Below are 18,286 nucleotides of genomic sequence, written 5' to 3' on the forward strand. Positions count from 1 at the left end.
GGGGGTGGGTGGGGGTGGGGGTGGGGGGTAGTGGTGATGCGTGGGGCTGCTGACTACAAGGTCAGCAGCTAGAACTACCAGCTGCTCCAGGGGAAGAACGATGTGGCTTTCTACTCCCAGAAGGAGCACGGTCTCAGCAAGCCACACGGGCACTCCCACGCTCCCGGTAGGTCACTCAGCGTCGGAATCACCTCGACGGCAGTCTGTGTGGTCTGCATTAAGAGAAGGCCTGGGTTCGGCCCCAGTCAACGCTCCTCATTTACAGTCACCACGGTCAGAGGAGGCCTGTGGCTGCAATGGTCTGAATGGGTTTCAGCAGAGCTCCCAGACTAAGATAGAGCAGAAGACAGTGTGTGGTGTGAACCTACTTCTAAATCAACTTCTGAAAGTTAGTGGAAGTTCTGTGGATCACAACGGCCCCATGTGCGACCAATCGTGGAGGTGGCTTTTGAGTGTGTCTGCTGGACATGGGGCTGCCTTGAGGGCCATGAATAACGACAGTGAAAACTGGCCTGAGGCTCCACTCCTCCCCCATAAACCAAACCATTCCTCTTAGATCCTTCTCATTTACCCTGTCAGCTTTTCGCACAGAGAGAAACCAATAAACAAACAACTCTGAAGAAGTAAATTGGCCTCGTCTCTTCTCCACATCTGACTCCTGTCAGGGGGTCCTATGCAGTGGGGTGTCTTCATGGCGAGAGAAGAGGCCAGGAGTAGCTTTGAAGGTAGCAGGTTCTTGCTACGATGCTGCTTTTAAGAAACCCAAGGCTAAGAACTATGGGGAAAAAAACCTTTATTATCAATGAGTTACTTTTTCCCAAGCTGGAAGGCTCCCCCCCCCAATGGCAGCCGGCCCCCACATTCTGTCCCACCCCCCCAGCCAAAACCTTTATTTGCCAGAGGGGCCAACACATCTTCAACAGTGTCCCTTTAGGCTGCAGAACATGGCAAACGTTTCTGCACGCACCAGATTCTTAGCACTACTTTATCTACGGCCCCAACTATGAGGTCTCCCTGAAAGAATGTGGCTTCCTTAAAATGCTCACCCTTGACCAGGCTTCCCAAGCAGGTTCTCAGTGGTGGGTTAGGAAGTCTTCCCAATGAAGGGAGGCCAGTGAAACTCCAGCAAAGCAAGTTTGAAGTTACAACTCTTCTAGATGTCTTAAAGTCAGTCCCCAGGTGGTACGAGTGTTTTTGCCTTGGCTAGTCACCGCAGGATTGGTGGTGTGAACCTTCTTAACCAGTGCCACAAAACAAAGGTCTCGCTCTCTGCTCCTATAAATATCACAGCCTTAGGAGCGGAGCGCTACTCCACAGCACAGAGGGCCGCCAAGAGTCAGAATCGGCTCGATGGTGACGGGTTGCGTTTTTCGAGGGGTACCTTACAGTGTAACCCACCCACTGCCATCAAGTTGACTCCCACTCAGAGTTGGAATCCTGTGCTACAGAACAGAATGGCCCCTTTAGGTTTCACCTTTCTTCTGTGGAGCAGCTGGTGGGTTTGAACTGCTGACCTAGTGGTGAGCAGCCCAACGTGTAACCCACCACACTACCAGGGCACCTTTAGGCACAGATGTGACAGAGTGAAGGACAGATGCCACTCTGGGCTTGCGTCATTATAATAGTCACATATCCACTTTCAGGATGTGAAAACCTCCAGCATCAACAGCCATGGAGTTGTGATGTTTTCTAAAGTAGCACGTACAAAGCCGGGATCCTTTCATTCATAACTCACTGCTCCAGGTGTGTGTCTATTACCTGCATTGGGGGGTGGGGGTGGAGACTCTGATAAGACCGCAGGTTCTCTGGATTATTCCTATTCTAAAAGAATGCTTTATGCTGCCTATTATTTATGCTGCATCTTAGGGTGCATCTTCACATGTTATATGTGCATGCATTCACATGAATTTTTTTTTTTTGGTGGAGGAAAAACGTGCTATCAAACATCTGCCAATTCAACAATTTTCACACATGCCATTCAGTGGCATTGATTACATTCATCCTGTCATGCCGCTATGACCACTTCTATCCTTTCCCAAACGATTCCACATGGAGGGTTTGATAGAAGCCTTGAAGATAAACAAGCGGCCATCTAGCTGAGAAGCAGCAAAGACCAAAAGGAAGAAGCACACCAGCCTGTGTGATCATGAGTGGTTGACGGGATCAGGTATCAGGCATCAAAGAACAAAATAAACATATCATTGTGAATGAGGGGGTAGTGTGGAGTGGAGACCCAAAGCCCATCTGTAGGTAACTGGACATCTGCTTACAGAAGGGTCTCGGAGGAGACGAGCCAGTCAGGGTTCAGTGTAGCAACAATGAAACATGAAACTTTCCTCTAGTTCTTTAATACCCACCCCCCCAACCCACCCCCACCACTATCACGACCTCAATTCTACCTTAGAAATCTGGCTAGACCAGAGGGTGTACACTGGTACTGATAGGAACTGGAAACACAGGGAATCCAGGACAGATTAAACCTCTCAGGAACAATAATGAGAGTAGCAATACCAGGAAGGGGAGGGGAAGGGGAAGGTGGGGGGAGATAAGGGGAACCGAGCACAAGGATCTACATATAACCCCTTCCCCGAGGGATGGACAACAGAAAAGTGTAAGACATGACAAAATAATAGTCAATTATAAATCATTATCAAGGGTTCGTGAGGGAGGGGAGAGCAGGGAGGGAGGGGTAAAAATGAGGAGCTGATACCAAGGGCTCAGGTAGAAAGAAAATGTTTTGAGAATGATGAGGGCAGCAAGTGTACAAATGTGCTTGACACAATGGTGTATGCACGGATTGTGGTAAGAGTTGTACGAGGCCCCAATAAAATGATTTTAAAAAGGAAAAAAAAAAAAAGCAGCAGCTCGATGGGGAATTGAAACTCAAGGTAAACTCCAAGTAATCTACCCAATGACTATACTTTTCTTGAATGCGTGTTAAACTTGTGTTCAAGAACGTCTGAGTGCAAAGCTGGAAGCAGCATGGTGTAGACTACACTGGCAAGGGGTCACACCCCGCTGCCAGCCAGATCAGACAGCTGGCCTGGTGCACTGTGAGAGAATCCCATCGCCTGGTTTCAAACGACCCGGTTTGTAACACTTAGCTATAGCAGCCTAGGAAACCAAGATGATATCTAATTGAAAAACTAAAAACTGCCAAGAGGCAGAAAGCTGCGGGTCTAAGCGGCCCCCACCATCGGGAAGGTGAGCCCTGAAAAAAACAGCAAAGACCTGTGGTAAGCACTACCCCTCGCCCCCACCCCGCCCCACTGCTCCTTAGAGCACCAAGCACACCCGATAGAGGCCGTGGGTGGGAGGAAGAAGCATGTCAGGGCTAGAAACAAATTTGGGCGTAACAGATGACTGCCACCCCTTTCGTGCCAATCGATTCCTGGCATCCCCAACACCGAGCTTGTGTCAGCTGGTGAGGACCCTCTCCTGTGCCCCCAGTCTGTCTGTTTCCGCGCCTTGACCTTGGCGTGGACAGGAACGAGGCAGTCTAGGGTGTGGGGGAGAGCCGCCCCCGGCTGTCCCGTCTTCTCCGGGTGACCCCACGAAGGAAGGACACTTACCCTGATCATCATCTCGCGCTCGATGATGCTGTCCTCCAGGGAGAACATTTCCGACACCGGCCGCTCCTTCACCGGCTCCTTTTTGACGCGCTCCTTCACGCTGGTCAGGTCGGGCTCCGAGAGCGAGGGCCCGAGCGCGGTGGCGCCGTTCACGGCCGGGGGGTCCGCGCGGGCGGCGCTGGCCTTGGCCCCAGGGCCGTGGCGGAGCACCCGGGCCCGCGCCGCGCCCCCCGCCGGGCCGGCCTGCTCCGGCCTCAGCGCGCCGTTGCTGACGCTCTTCCTCGAGCCCGGGTACTCGGGCGGGGGCTTGTTGGGGATGCGGGCCAGGGCCGCCTGCAGCTGGGCGCTGTACTCCATCTTCTCGTGCAGCACCGGGATGGGCAGCACCGATGCCGGGGCCTCCTCTTCCTCCTCGCTCTCGCTGCTGTGGATCAGCATCGTAGCGTCCGAGAAGGTCTTCTGGTGGTGATACTGGGGCAGCGGCGGCACCTCGTGGCTCCCGGGCGGCTCGGCGGGCGGCCCCGGCTCGCGCAGCGTGCTGCGGCGGGCCATGGGGATGTTGAGCGACTTGAGCGTCATGGCCTCCATGCCCCGCACCATGTTGTTCATCACCTCCAGGCTGTGGCGCTTGTTGGCGGCGCCGTGGTGCTTGGAGGCCGTGAGGGGCTCGCTGACCTCCTGCAGAGACTGGTGCACCACCGGCGAGCTGTCCTCCTGAAAGGTCTTCACCGAGAGCTGCACCTTACGCGTCACCAGGTCCGGGCTGCTGCCGCTCACGTACTTGTGGCGGTGGCTGGCGAGGTCTGGCGTGCTGGTGGCCGGCCGGGGCAGCGGGTACGGGGGTGGGGGCCTGAAGAGATAGTTTTTGAGCATGTGCGCTGCACTGTAGGGATGGCCGCCCTGGAGCTGCATGTTGGCCAGCTCCGGGGTGCTCACTGTGTGCGAGATGGCACTTGCCCCGGGCTTGCTGGGCACCATGGGGTTCTTTGGACTTAGGTGGTCGGACGGACTGACCAGTTTGTTACTGTAGCCCCCCTGGAGCCCATAAGGGACCGTGTAGGGGTGTCTCTCCCGCATCTCGGGCTGGCTGTACACCAGCTCCTCGGGCTGGTTGTAGGCGTGGGTGTTAATGATGTTGAGGTTCCGCAGAGACTGGCTCTGACTGTCTGGGTGCACGACACCCCGCTTCTTCTGTCGCATGACAGTATCGTAGTCGGGGGTGGGCCTGTAGGAGGGGACAATGATTGCACTGTGCCGGTGGCTGGGGATGTAGTCAGCCCGCATGATGTCACTCCCCGGGATGCTGAGGTTGGAGGACATGGGAGAGGCCTGTATGAAGCTTTGCGAGCAGTTGAGGGAGTTCACACTGTGGACACTGCACACGCTGCCATTGGTGATGGTGCCGTTCAGGTAATTCAAGTCCAGGCTATTGTGAGAGTTGCAATACAAGGCTTCTTCGTTCCCGTGGAAAATGCTGTCTACAGGGAGTCAAACAAAGGCATGTGAACCTTCAGGTCATCATACTGCTCGGGTTCAGCCTTTCATTCAGGGGGCGGGGGAACTTTAAATTTAAATAAATCAGTAAATGTAAAAATCCCTCAGTCTCCATCCACTTATTAAACTGAAAAACGGATGCCTTCTTGGATAATATGCCAGCACATAGGCATAGTCTAAAAGAATACTTAGAACGGTGAAGGGGGCAGGGGTGGTGGGGGTGGGCAGGAACCAACCTAAGCAAAGAATAGGATCCCTGTTTGGGGCAGCTATGGCCTGGGTACATACTCCATTCGCTATGGGCTTTGAAACCAAGTGAAAATGACTCTCCCAAGGAGCACATCTACCCCCAGAGCTCAGAAACTCTGGGAAAAAACAAAAACCCTCTCTCAAACTCACTGCCATTGAGTCCATTCCAACTGACAGCACTCCTATAAAAGACAGGGTAGAACTGCCCCTGTGGGTTTCCAAGACTGTTTCCTGAAGCAGAAAGCCTCTTCTTTCTCCTAAGGAGTAGCTGGGGGTTTCAAACTGCCGACCTGAAGGTTGAGCAGCCATAGGACTTCCGAGTCAGGAAGTCGAGGCATTCAACAAGCGCAACAGACATGGCACTACCTGGAGCTGCTCTTTCTGACTCCCAACTAGAAAAGTCCCCTTTGTTTGGCAGGCGGTGGAGTGCTCATAAGCCACAGTACAGGAATGCAACCAGCCCTGTAGCATAGCCAGCTAGCTCCTGATTAGCAGTAAATAAAAATCAAACAAACAAAAAACCCCTCACTGCCAGAGTCGATTTTGACTCATAGTGACCGTGTAGAACAGGGTAGAACTGCCCTGGTGGGTCTCCAAGACTATGAATCTTTAAAAGACTCATCTTTCTCCCGCAACGCAGCTGTTGGGTTTTGAACTGCTGACCTTGTGGCTAGTAGCCACTAGGGCTCCTTGATTAGCAACCACTGGTGGCAAAACAAGACTGAATCGGGAGTTCTTTTGGCCCTTGCCCGAAACCCTCCTCCAGGTTTATTTCATGATTCGGTCAATTCAATCGAACGTTAGTAACACTTTAATGGATACCTAGGGAGACAAAAGTCAGATTTCTAAAGTCAGGCCAATCTGGATGCCCAGCATGCCTTCAATCAACATATATACCCCTACGTGCGCACCCACAGACGCCTCTAAAGGCCATCTCTTGCCAGGCCAAAGCCAGAAAGCAGGGAAACAGAGATGGGGTGACTGAAACCCCTCCGATGCTGGAAGAGAAGGGTGTGAACATGAACCTCAGCGAGATGAGACAGCAGGAAAAGCCAGGAGAACAAGGGGGCAAATGTGTGGCATCTATTCACCTGGAGGGTTAGGGTACTGGACTGCTAACCACAAGGTCAGCAGTTCAAACCCATCACCCACTCTTGGGAGAAAGAAAAGATTGTCTCTAGAAGATTCAGTCTTGGAACCCCTAGCTGGGGATGGGCCAGGATGAGTCGAAATCAACTCGATGGCAGTGGGCTGGGTTGAGTTTTCTAGTGAGTTTGCGTGCCGTCTCACAGACCCGGGGTAACTTCATTCGCCTGCTTGGGAAAAGCACTGCTCAACGCAATGAGAGCACCTGGGTTGTCTTCGTTTGAATTTTCCCACCTGCGTGGCACAGGGAGATGAGAACCGGCCCAGCGACGGCCACCCAGAAACATTGAACAGAGTGCAGATCCAAGACACATTACAGTGTGTGCGGTGATTAAGCTGCTGGCGTCAGAGTCAAAATACTGCTTTCCGGATGCGAAGCCCACCATCCGTAGCCCAATCTAGCTGTGAGATGGAAGTAAGAGTGGTTCCTTTCTCTTTGAGTTCACCGTACATACTCGTACGTAAGCCGAGTTTTTCAGCACATTTTAATGCAGTTTTTGTGGTAAAATTAGGTGCCTTGGGTGATATTCAGGTCGGCTTATATGCAAGTATATATGGTATTTTAAGGATTAAATGAGAAGGTACTTAGCACAGGCTCAGAACAGAGGCTGCCACAAAGAGCTCTGGAAAAGTTTCTTGTTACTACTTAGTTACAAGGTTACGGTTACTGAAATGGGCTTTTCCACACCTTCTGCATGTGACTAACGGAAGAACTCTCCGTGGAACACAAAAGCTGTGGTTAGGGATTGAGATGATGTCTCTGGATGCCTGTCCTCTCCTGACAGTGTGACAAGCAGCCTGACATGGGCTCTGCAGGTGCAGGCACTCAGCTGGGCACTGCTGGCATCCTCTCTCTGTGAGCCCACACCCAAATGGGAGGAGCACCAATGCCTGCTCTCTGCCTCGGCCCCGCCTCCCTTCGTAGTAATCCCGGGACCCCCTGTTCTTCGCAGGGCGAATGTATTCTATGCCTTCCACAAAGTGAAGCTCCTGGATGCTGCCCTTCAGAGGATGGCAAAGTTCTGCACTGTCCTCTCTCTGAAAAAAGCCTTTGTGATCACCACCCCCCAAGCCCCCATCTTTGTCAACCTGAAGGGACAGGGAAGGCGGAGTTACCTTGTGACGTGTGGGTCTCCAAGTAGTGCTCGCCACACTGGACGTGCATGGGCGGCAAGATGTACGGCTGCTGCCTGGGCTGAAACAGAGAGCACAGCAGGGTGGGGGCAGCCTGAGCGGAAGCACCGTTGGTGCACGGGGGAATCAGCCCAATCCCGTCACCCAGATCCATGCGGCAGCCCCCCATTATGCTCAACCCTCTGACTTCTTTTCCTCCTCACCCATGTCCCCATCTCGTCACCATGTTGGAGGTAAGAGAAACGAGGAGGAAGAAATAAGGCAATTCAAGGTCAGAAGGTGATGACAACCAGTAGGCTAGATGCAGCGACCGTGAAACCCACAGCAACTGGCCCACCACAGACCTGCCTGCATGTTCAAGTCTCACGAGCACTCTGCCTCTGACAGGTGCAGCCCTACCCTTCCTATCACCCTCTCTTGGTGGAAGATATTGGAGTTTACCTTCCCTTATCGGTTTCCGCCTTACACAGGTTCCAGGTTTCACTGCATTTACTACCTATTTGCAATGCTCTTTATGCATTCTTTGAAAGACAGACTCAGAGCAGGTACATTATTATGTCTAACGTAAGAAATTATGAATGTACACGGTCGCCTATTCAAATTTGGGTCCCTCCGTTGTGCCTCCGACCCCTCATTAAGCACTTGAGAACCGGGCTGGCGTTAAGGTGGGCTCAGATGCAGGCTTACATAAACATCTCAAGTGTCACCTACAACAATGGGTGTGTAGTTCTTGAGTCCGTCAGTGCAAGCTAAAAAGAGAGAGTACAACTAACTTGGAGAGAAAAAGCAGTAGCAATACTTAGATTAAGTGTTTTGTAAGTCAACAGGGAAAAAAAGAGTATGCTTAGATCACTTGCTAATGAGATCTAGAGTCAGTCACTTAACCTCATTAGGTCTGTCTTGTTGTTGTTGTTGTTGTCGTCGTCGTCAATAAAAGGCAGCTCCCTACCCCTGGTCCTCCCTGCTTCTACTACCTGATCCATTTGACTTATATGTTCATACTCATGTACTTGCTGCCCTCACGTGGATTCTACCTCATGGCATTCCTAGAAGGCAGGGTAGCACTGCCCCTGTGGATTTTCAAGATTGTTAACTCTTTATGAGAATAGAAAGCCTCATCTTTCCCACACAGAATGGGTAGTACCCCACGTGTAGCCCCTGTGCCAGCAGCACCACTCAAAGTCAGAATAAACTCAGCAGTACACAAGAACAACCATTTCCTTTACTGCAAATAAGATGTCTGAATATACAAAGAGCAAATCAAGGCTGTCATAGGGATAAACCGAGGAAAACAACAGGTGTTACATGGGTTTTCTTAAATATTCTCACATATCCTTTGGCTTATTTTTGAGAGACAATGGTACTACAATGTTATTCTCCTGTCAACTATATGCTCTCTTCTTGGAAGAAGTAACCCAACTCGGTTTTCCACGGAAGGGCAGCAGATTGACAGCGGAGTCTTCAGAGAGCGGAGAACAGAAACACGTGGCAAAGGCAGACCCCCTTGCCAGCATCTCATTTAAAAGCAAACAGAGGTGACTCTAAGTATTCAGGCAAAGGGCACTGGTAGTCAGTCCTTCAAATGTCTTTTAATGGTTGCATATTCCATTTCTTTCTAGATCCTCTAACAGAGACCAAGCTGGAGACGGCGTTGGAAGCACCAGAATGGCAAGAGAAACATTGCAGCTGGTAGCCCCGGTTATCATGAAGGAAGCCAAGGGGACGGGGCATCCTGCGTTTCTTGCTTTCCCTCAACCCAAGCAGCCCTTGGCGCGGTGGTTTACAGGGGCAGGGGAGGGAGAAGCCCTGGAGCTGGCTTCCTGCAGATTGTCTTCATCCAAACAAAAAAGGAAAACTCCTGCGTCCTCTCTAGATAATTATGACCAAGGACCAGATCCCAAGATCACCTTAAGCCACTGTGCCTCCTGCAGTGCTCAATGGACGACAAATGGAAAGCCATCTCACTAATTGGGTCTGTGGACTTGAAAGAAGAAAGGGAAGCACAAAAGAAAGTGCCTCTTCCCTGTATGACGAATAAGGAAACCAGTGCCGTGAACAAGTGCGCTGGGGCTCCAGAGCAAAAGCCGGTTACGTCTAGATCTCCGAGGCCCACGTGGGGCCAACACCGAGATAAAGGCGTTCACACCGAGACTCGGGAATTACTATGTGATGGCATGGCGGCACAAGTCTACAGGTTACGAGATCATGTTCAGAAAAAAACTAAACATCTCCTCAAAACCTTCCTTCTAAAAGGCAGGTTAAAAGTGCACTCCAGTGTAGGCATTGCTTACAAAGGCAATTACAATGCTATTCTCCTGTGAGCCTGATGGAATAGCTCATCTAGAAAAATAAGGGTGACGTGGTTAATAGGTTTTTCTTTTTTCCTTGAAAAATCATCATCTAAAGCATAATTGTTACTTAAACAGGCCCAAAAAAGAGAAAAAAAACTCCAAAGGAGACTAATTCTCCAGTATCTTATATCATCCCCGAATGAATAGAAAAATAAAACATTGCCTAAGACAAAACATATGTACTGAAGTCAGAGCTGTGTTTCCACCTGATGAAGTGAGCAATAAAAAAACAACAAACAACAAAAACCCCTCAATGTTAAGTAACACCACGGGTCAATTCCAGTTCTCTTGGCTAATTTAAGTCTGAGAATTAAAGGTGTGCAATCAGTCCTCCTCACTGAATAGTCTACCTTGACTCAAGCAAATCCTTGCTTATTAGAAAAGCACCTGGGGACTAGTTGACTAGTCTGTGCTCATGGCATGAAGTTAACTGCAAGGTTAGTGGTTCAAGTTGACCCAGGGGGAGCTTCAGAAGAAACACCAAGAGATTCCTTTCAGAAAAAAATCAAGCACTGAACAAGCTATGGAGCATCGTGGACATATGTGGAGTCACCAGGAGCTGAACTCGAGGCAATGAATAGAAAACAATTTGTGGCACTTATAACCAACGAGCTATCTATTTGTAAGAACCAGCTGTAGCTAACAACCAGTTATACAGCAACAAATGAGCAACAACTGGCTGACTGCTGAGGGAATGCAGCCTTGTCAGCTGGAACGCGGTGGCCGGGCTCCCTCAGGAGCCGACCCTGAGCTTCACTTACAGAGGTGGGCACATGGGCAGGGACATGGGGGACAGTGTGGATACACACCACACTTGACGGACAGACTGGTGCATTTCTGAGCTTTCACTGGATCGCGTCACTTTCCCTCTCAAATTCATAATAAAAGCACTCTAAGGAATCCCAGTGGTCATCCTACTTGATCACTAAAGATTACATACATACCAGGGAGGACCGGCTCCAGGTGGGCTGGCGTCTGATGGGGGGTGGAGAATTTGATTGTCTACATGAAAGGGTGAAAAAATGAAGATGGTCAGTATTACCTACTAGGTATAAATAACAAAGATGGATAAACAGGAGAGGAGAGCAAAAAAGACCAGCTGGGTAAGACTTAGACCAAAATCCACAAAATAGACTCTTCATTTCTGGAACTGAAGTTAAGAATTATTTTAATATCTCTTTTGGGATTCTTTTTAAAATATCTGGTGCATATAATACTTTTATAGTAAGATTTACAAAGTAGTGTTAAAAGAATGAGGGTTATATCTAAACAAAGACAAGAGGAAAATAAGCATGACTCAATAAAATCACCATCATTGTATGCATTTTAGTTATCCATTTTATATATATAAAACATTTCTTTGTTTTTTGAAAAGGAAAAAATATTTTTAAATGCCACAAGTCAAAAAACAGACTGAAAATAGATACGGTGTTTCTGAAGATAATCATATCAGTACACTTTATTAAGATATTTTAATAAAGATATTAAGAGATTGTGGTAATTATTATACAACTCTTGTTGATACGGTTGGACTACTGAATTGTGTTATATAGAGATATTAATTGCTAATAAAACTGGTTAAAAATGTATTAAGATGAAATTATTAAGATATTATCTTTTATTAAATAAAATATTTATCTGATCAGACAATTTGTGGTCTAAGAACCAACATGGAATTTTTTTTTTTTTAATGTAGAGATCTGGATTTCACACATACTGGACACAGAGACAGGTGGAGACCCTGAATTTATTGCTTGGAAGTAAGTTTTCAGTTTTGAAGAGAAAGTTATCTTTGAACTAAACAACTACTGAATAAAGAATGCTGCCCTGTAGTACTGTGTATGTATATACATACACATATATGTGCACATACACATACATATATGCACACACATATACATATATATAACCTAGTAGTTGATAAATGCCTTCGGTATGGATTTCAACTCCTTGTTTAAAAAAAAAATCCTCACAACGGAATCAATGGCATCATCATAATAACCAGAGAAGAGATTGAAGTTGTCCAGTATTTAATTTTACTTAGATCCAAAATCAATGTCCATGAAAGCAGCAGTCAAGAGATGGAATGACATCATGCATAAGGCAAATCTGCTATGAAAGGTCTCTTTAAAGTGTTCAAAAGCATGTCAATTGGAAAACTAAGGTGTGCCTGGCCCAAGTCATGTCTTTTTCACTTATCTCATATGCATGCCAAACATGGACAATGAAAAAGAAAAATGGAAGAACTGATACGTTTGACTATAGTGTTGGTGAAAAATATTAAATATATCCTGGGCTGAGCCAGGGTGTAGTATAGCACCAACGAAACATACCTTCCTCTAGTTCTTCAAGGTTTCTTCCCCCACTATCATGACCCCAGGTCGACCTTACAAATCCAGCATGTACACTGGTACAGATAAGAGCTCTCGACACACAGAATCCAGGACAGATAAACCCCTCAGGAACAATAATAGGAGTAGCAATACCAAGAGTGTAGGGGAAAGGTGGGGGGAGAAAGGGGGGACCAATCGAAATGATCAACATACTAACACCTCCCCTCGGGGGAAAAAATGACAGAAACATGGGTGAAGGGAGACAACATATGGTGTATTATTATGAAAAAATAATTTATAATTTATCAAGGGCTCAGGTATGTATCAAGGGTGGGAGGGGAGGGAGGGAAAAACGAGGAGCTGATACCAAGGACTCAAGTACAAAGAAAATATTTTTTAAATGATGATGGCAACATATGTACAAATATGCTTTATGTATAGATTGTTATAAGAGCTCTAAGAGCCCCTAATAAAATGATTTATAAAAAAGAATACACTAAATAAATAACTTTATCATGGGTTGCTAGAAGAATGAGCACATCTGTCTTAGAAGAGGTATAAGCACAGCCAGAATGCTTCTTAGAAGCCAAGCTGTTAAGACGTAGTCCATAGTATGTATGACATGTTATCCAGAGGGCTTGGTCCCTGGAGAGGGGCACCAGGATTGGTAAAATAGAGCATCACCAAAACTGAGGAAGCCCTGGACAGGATGGCCTAACACAGAGGCTACCGTGGGGTCAAGCACAGCAACAGCTGAGAGGCTGGTGTCACTCTGGTATGCATGTAAGTGGAATGAACTTGAAGACACCCAACCAGGGCAACAAAGTCGCCTGTGCTGATACTGACTGGAAAATGTGCCAAGCCTTTAAGGTGCATGTGGCGTCTACTGGTGTGTATTTGTGTGCGTGCATTTTATTTTCCTCCTCTTTTAAAAATTTTCCATCATTTAAATATATTAAAAAGAGTTGTGTACTCCGTGTGTAGGTTTCAGAAAGGGAGTCCTAGCACTTATCAACTAAGAGGTTAGAAAGTCCCCACAGTTAAGAGAAAGGAACAATTATTGCAAAAGAAGAAAGTAAAAACAGAATTTCTATTACACGATGCTCATTAATATTAGAAAGGGGGGGAGGTCACAAATAAAAATACCAGTGTTCAGTCGAGTTCAGAGTAAGATTACTAGAAGGCTGCTGGGAATCCATTGCTCATGGCTGGTCCAACTCCCCCCTCTCTCCCGCTACAGAAGTCACCTGTGGAATTCCAGTCCCTATCCAACGGCCACCCCAGTCAAAAGCAAGAGCCTAGTAGACGTGCACAGAAGGGAACATGCTCAAAAGGGTGTGTGCGTGTCTAGATACTGTCTCTGTCAGGAAGAGGGGTCTGCTTAATCTGGCACACGCTGATCAGTCATTCCTCGGCGCAACATCTACAAACCTTGCTGGCAGGCCCAATACGATCAGATCTACTGTTAGGCCCCAATTTGCAGTGAGTGGTTTGCAAAAGCCTCCCGCGTGGAGAGAAAGGCCCGCGTTGACCCGATGACCCAGTTCTAAAGCGGCCTCGCCCTGGCAGCAGGGGCTGCTGCACGCAGCTCCTCGACCGGTGCTGGGATGTCTCCTCTGGGAGGCTGGGGGGTGGGAGAGCAGCCATGCTTTTGCATTTACATCCCAGCAGCTCTTTGAAACAAAATTAAACACCTTGGGCTTCCCAACAGTGGGATGTGCTCTGCCAAGGAACGCCTTTTGAAGGCGACCGAGGGAAGGCCGGTGCACGCTGTGGCAGAGGTCAGGGCACGCCGAACTTGGCTCTCATCAGACTCCTCTTTTATCATCTGTAACTTCCAAATTAAATAATATCTACATGTGTATGTACTCGGATCGGTGACATCCATTAGTGGCTTCCGATTCTTCCTCTAATTACCCCGCCTCTCATTGACAGTCGGCTGACATGACCCAGGAGCACACGCGGGGCGAGCCAACTGTGTCAGCGAAGCGACCGGGGATGACAGGCGCCTTCGCTTTCAAGTCGGCCCGCCTCTCGGCTGCACGCTTCTGAACACGCTCCGCGTCTGACACCCGGGCGCCCCGGCCAATTGGGGGCTGCTCGGCGACTCCACGCCGAGAGCAGAGGGCCGGCGAGGGGCTAATGCGGGTCGGCGCTAGTCCAGGTCCCACTTGCCGAGTCAATTTGCAGAATGACTTCTCTCGGGGCACACGTACCACGTTGGACAAGTTCCTCGTTAAATAAGTCCCTGCACCCCTGCCTGGCTTCCCCTTCTCAGCTTCTAAAAGGAAGGAGGGGACAAGAGCGAACGACCAGAGCCACCCGCCCTGCGTCCCTACCACACGGGAGGGCGCAGGGACCCGGGGTAAATACTGCGGGCCAGCGCAGGGTCTACTTACTCGGTGCAGATTTTGTTTTGTTTGTAAAACTTGTGCCGTAGCGTAAACAGTCGTGAAATGTATTTGGCGTTTTCGATGTCATCCTTGGAAAAGAAGAGACGGGGTGAAAATAAACATGTGCACAACAGTGTGAGCATTTCGGTCGGATTATCCTGCACAGGGCCACCCCCTCCCTCCCTCCCTCCTTTCCTCCACTCCAGACAGAATACCAGGTGGGGCTGGCCCGCCAACGCTGCTGTTCAGCCAGGCCGCAAAGTCCTCCAAAGTGGCTGGCCACTGTGGTTTGCTCAAGAACCCTCGAAGCCCACGGCGTTAGGATTGCACCATGAACCACTGTCAATGACATGAACTCCACCTCAAACGCTTGATTTACAAGTGAATCAAGGCCCAGCGTGGGGACAGGGTCCTGGCATTTTTCAATGATGACAGCCAGGTGAACGAACAGTGTCAGTTTCAAGAAAGCCCTCCACAGAAGGCCGGTCTCTTAGCTAACTTCATATCTGCCCTGGGCTGGGCTGGTACGCCAGCAACTCCACGCGAGCAGGGGAAAGAAGATGCCGTTCAGTCGAACCCAGAATGGTTTTACCAGGGCTGGAATGACAGTGCAGACTACATGAAGCAGGAGGAGGGAACGCTGAGCCTCGGCAGTCTGCCAAGTACTCCACCTGCCACAGAAACCGCCCAGGCCAGTGATAGGCAGCAGGGGCAAGCACCGCGAAGACTCTTCAGAATGTCTGCTTTCTCAAGAAATGTCCTTCCTCTGAAGGACAGACACTGGGAGATGAACGTGGGGCAGTGAGCTGCCTGCTGTGCTGTCTCTGCCAGGCCCACTTGCTCACCGTGTGAAAGAGGCTGGTCTCTTCTTTGTTGGGGATTTCCACGAGAATGGTGGACTTGTTGTGAGTGATACTCGCGATATCATTCCACCTGGCCAAAAGAAACGGCAGGCATTTACCCAAAGGCATTTCTCACCATTAAGGCTCCAGTGGGGGGGCGGGGAATCTGATTAGGTCAAATGGAGCTTTATACGTTTTGATTCAACCATCATTTTTTAAAGCCACATGTATTTCCCCACCCCCTTTCAAAACAGCAAAGTCAAGAAAATGAAGCACGTATCCACTCAAAGACCTCAAAATCCTTTGTAAAATATCACCCTTCGGCAAGGATAGTTTCCTTTGCGATTAGCTATGAGAAAACTTGCAAGGGGCTTTTGTTGCTATTATCTGTCATATTTCCAAGTTGACAAGGCATGTCCTGCTTTTTTAATGATGGGGAGGGGTATTATTTAAAGTCCTATTTACACAGGGATATAGGACGAAAAAGCCTAGTTGCAATGTGTGGTGCTGACTTAGCTTCACGGCCTAGAGGGCAGTGAAGGTGTTTACATTGTCGGCACCTAAACAAGCAAACCATAAGAGAAACCAATTTCTTTCCTGACCCTCATGGAAACCGTATCCAAAATAAGATATTATGAGACAGCCACCAGATAAGTGAAGCGAAGCTACTGCTCTCGTTCAACTTGAAGCCCAAATCTGAACTTTTACTGTAACCTGGAGCCCTGGGGTGGTACAAACGACCGACATATTCAGTTTCTAGCCAGAAGGCTGGAGGTTTGAAATGCCCAGATGCACCTTGGGAAAAAGCTTGGTCATTTATGGCAGAAATCATTGGCCATTGGAGGCTTCATAGAGAACCATGCTACTCAGACACAGACGAAGTTACCAAAAGTTCGATTGACTTGATGTCAACTGCTTTTCCATGGACTACTCCCTACCCTTTCCTCTGGTATTGTCCTGGAGGAGCTGTGGTTACAAACTCAGTTGCTCCCCCACAGGCTGGCAGTTCAAATCCAACAGATGCTGGGTGGGAGAAAGAGGTGGCAACCGGCTTCAATCAAGATTACAGCCTATCAAAACTCTATGGGGCTGCACTACTTACTCAGTCTGGTAGGGTTGCTACGAGTCAGAGTGGTCTCAACAGCAATGGGTTTGCTTCAAGGCTTTATCTGTCACCTTATATCGTGGCCTGCCCCCGCCCACGGCTTCTGTACTCTGCTGTGCTGTGGCCCATTGTACCTCCACCAGCCTCTGCCTGGTGAACACCTGTTTCCCCGGCAAGACTCAGGAGTCATCCTTCCTAGGAAGCCATTCCTCATCCCCCTTGCCCATCTGCCAGGAGAAGTAACTTCCTCTCTGAGCCATAACATGTGCGTAGCACTCTCCCTCTTGCCACACTGGACTGCAATTCTTTATTTCTATAACTGGAACCCTAATTAGACAAAAGCAGAGCCACCCGAGGACCGCTTGCCCCATACATACAAGGATTCTTCATCTTGGTACACCCGACTAAGTCAAATGCCTGTCACCTAGCAGACACTCAATAAGTGTTTACTGAAAGAGCTAATGATCATAATGTTGCCTGTCATCTGCATAGAATATGATTCTTTTGTCAGCTCTCTAAGGGAGAAAAGGTGGGTATTTTTGCTCCTACTTTGGAAGAGAAGTAATTGGGGCACAAATGAGTCCATGACATAGCTGCGTTCATTTGTGAGGGCTGTGAACCAATTGCGTGTAAGTATATCTTCTCGGCACAGCTTGCTGCTGGACTTACACGCCGACCTGATTGTATCAAGGTGTACTCACAGCTACATGCTCCTCAGTGAACATCTCTGAAGATAAGAGAGATTTGGTTTCCTCTGGCCTCATTCTTTCAAAGCGACTGCTACTACTCTGGACACAAGCCTTGTCCCATCATAGGCTTGTCATGCCAGAAGTAGCAGTATACCATGCTGTCGCTGGGTGCTACTGAGTCAATTTCCACCCAAATCGAGCCCATGTGGCAGGGTAGAGATGTCTCATAAGGTCCTCTGGGCTGTAATCTTTCTCCTGCTAGGTCACTCAAATTCAACTCATTGCCATTGAGTTAATGCCGACTCACAGTGACCCTAGAGGACAGGGTCCAAACTGCTCTGTGAGTTTCTGAGACTAACTCTTGATGGAAGTAGAAAGCCCCGTCATTCTCCTGAAGTGACCAGTGATTTTGAACCTCTGACTCTGTGGTTAGCAGCCCAACGCATAAGCCGTGCTCCACCAGAGCTCCTTACAGGGCCACTGTGTGGTTCTAAACCACTTACCTTTCAGTTAATAACCAAACTGTTGCTTAACCATTTCAACAAAACTCACTGCCATTGAGTTGATTCTGACTCATATTGACCCTACAGGGCAGGATAGAACTGCCCCCTGAGGGTTTCCAAAACTGTAACTCTTTATGGGAGTGGAAAGCATCATCTTTCTTCTGGAGAGTGGCTAGTGATTTCAAACTGTTGACCTTGGAGTCATAATCCACCAGGTTTCCACATGATAATATGGAGGAAGGGCATTTCCATCTAGTGGGGTTTTCAAGATAAATCCAAGGAAGTCTAAGCCTAGAAGTACTTCCTGAAGAAACGGTAAAAGTAGTGTCTTACACCTGTCATGTGAAATATCTCACTCCTTTTATCGCATCACAATGGTCGACTTTTCCCTTCCAGGAAAGGAAAAACCAAAGCATCAATTTAGCTATAGAGAAACATATGGGACAAAAGAAGGCCTGCACAGCTTTGATTGAGA

The 18,286-nt window shown here is 48.6% G+C and overlaps 1 protein-coding gene across 1 annotated transcript in view; it reads right to left on the reverse strand.

The window, feature by feature from the left end:
- Positions 1–18,286, reverse strand: part of PTPN14 (protein tyrosine phosphatase non-receptor type 14) — a 164,175-nt gene that overhangs the window by 25,189 nt on the left and 120,700 nt on the right. Inside the window, exons 9-13 of the mRNA XM_004699891.4 lie at positions 15,518–15,605; positions 14,679–14,761; positions 10,891–10,948; positions 7,578–7,656; positions 3,573–5,050 (exon numbers count right to left, since the gene is read on the reverse strand). Of these exons, the coding sequence (XP_004699948.1) occupies positions 3,573–5,050; positions 7,578–7,656; positions 10,891–10,948; positions 14,679–14,761; positions 15,518–15,605 (1,786 nt within the window). The remainder of the gene's footprint in view (positions 1–3,572; positions 5,051–7,577; positions 7,657–10,890; positions 10,949–14,678; positions 14,762–15,517; positions 15,606–18,286) is intronic.

This window comes from Echinops telfairi, unplaced genomic scaffold (assembly GCF_000313985.2).
Source record: "Echinops telfairi isolate 266 unplaced genomic scaffold, ASM31398v2 ScPeMD7_7424;HRSCAF=8462, whole genome shotgun sequence".
NCBI classification, from domain to species: domain Eukaryota; kingdom Metazoa; phylum Chordata; class Mammalia; order Afrosoricida; family Tenrecidae; genus Echinops; species Echinops telfairi.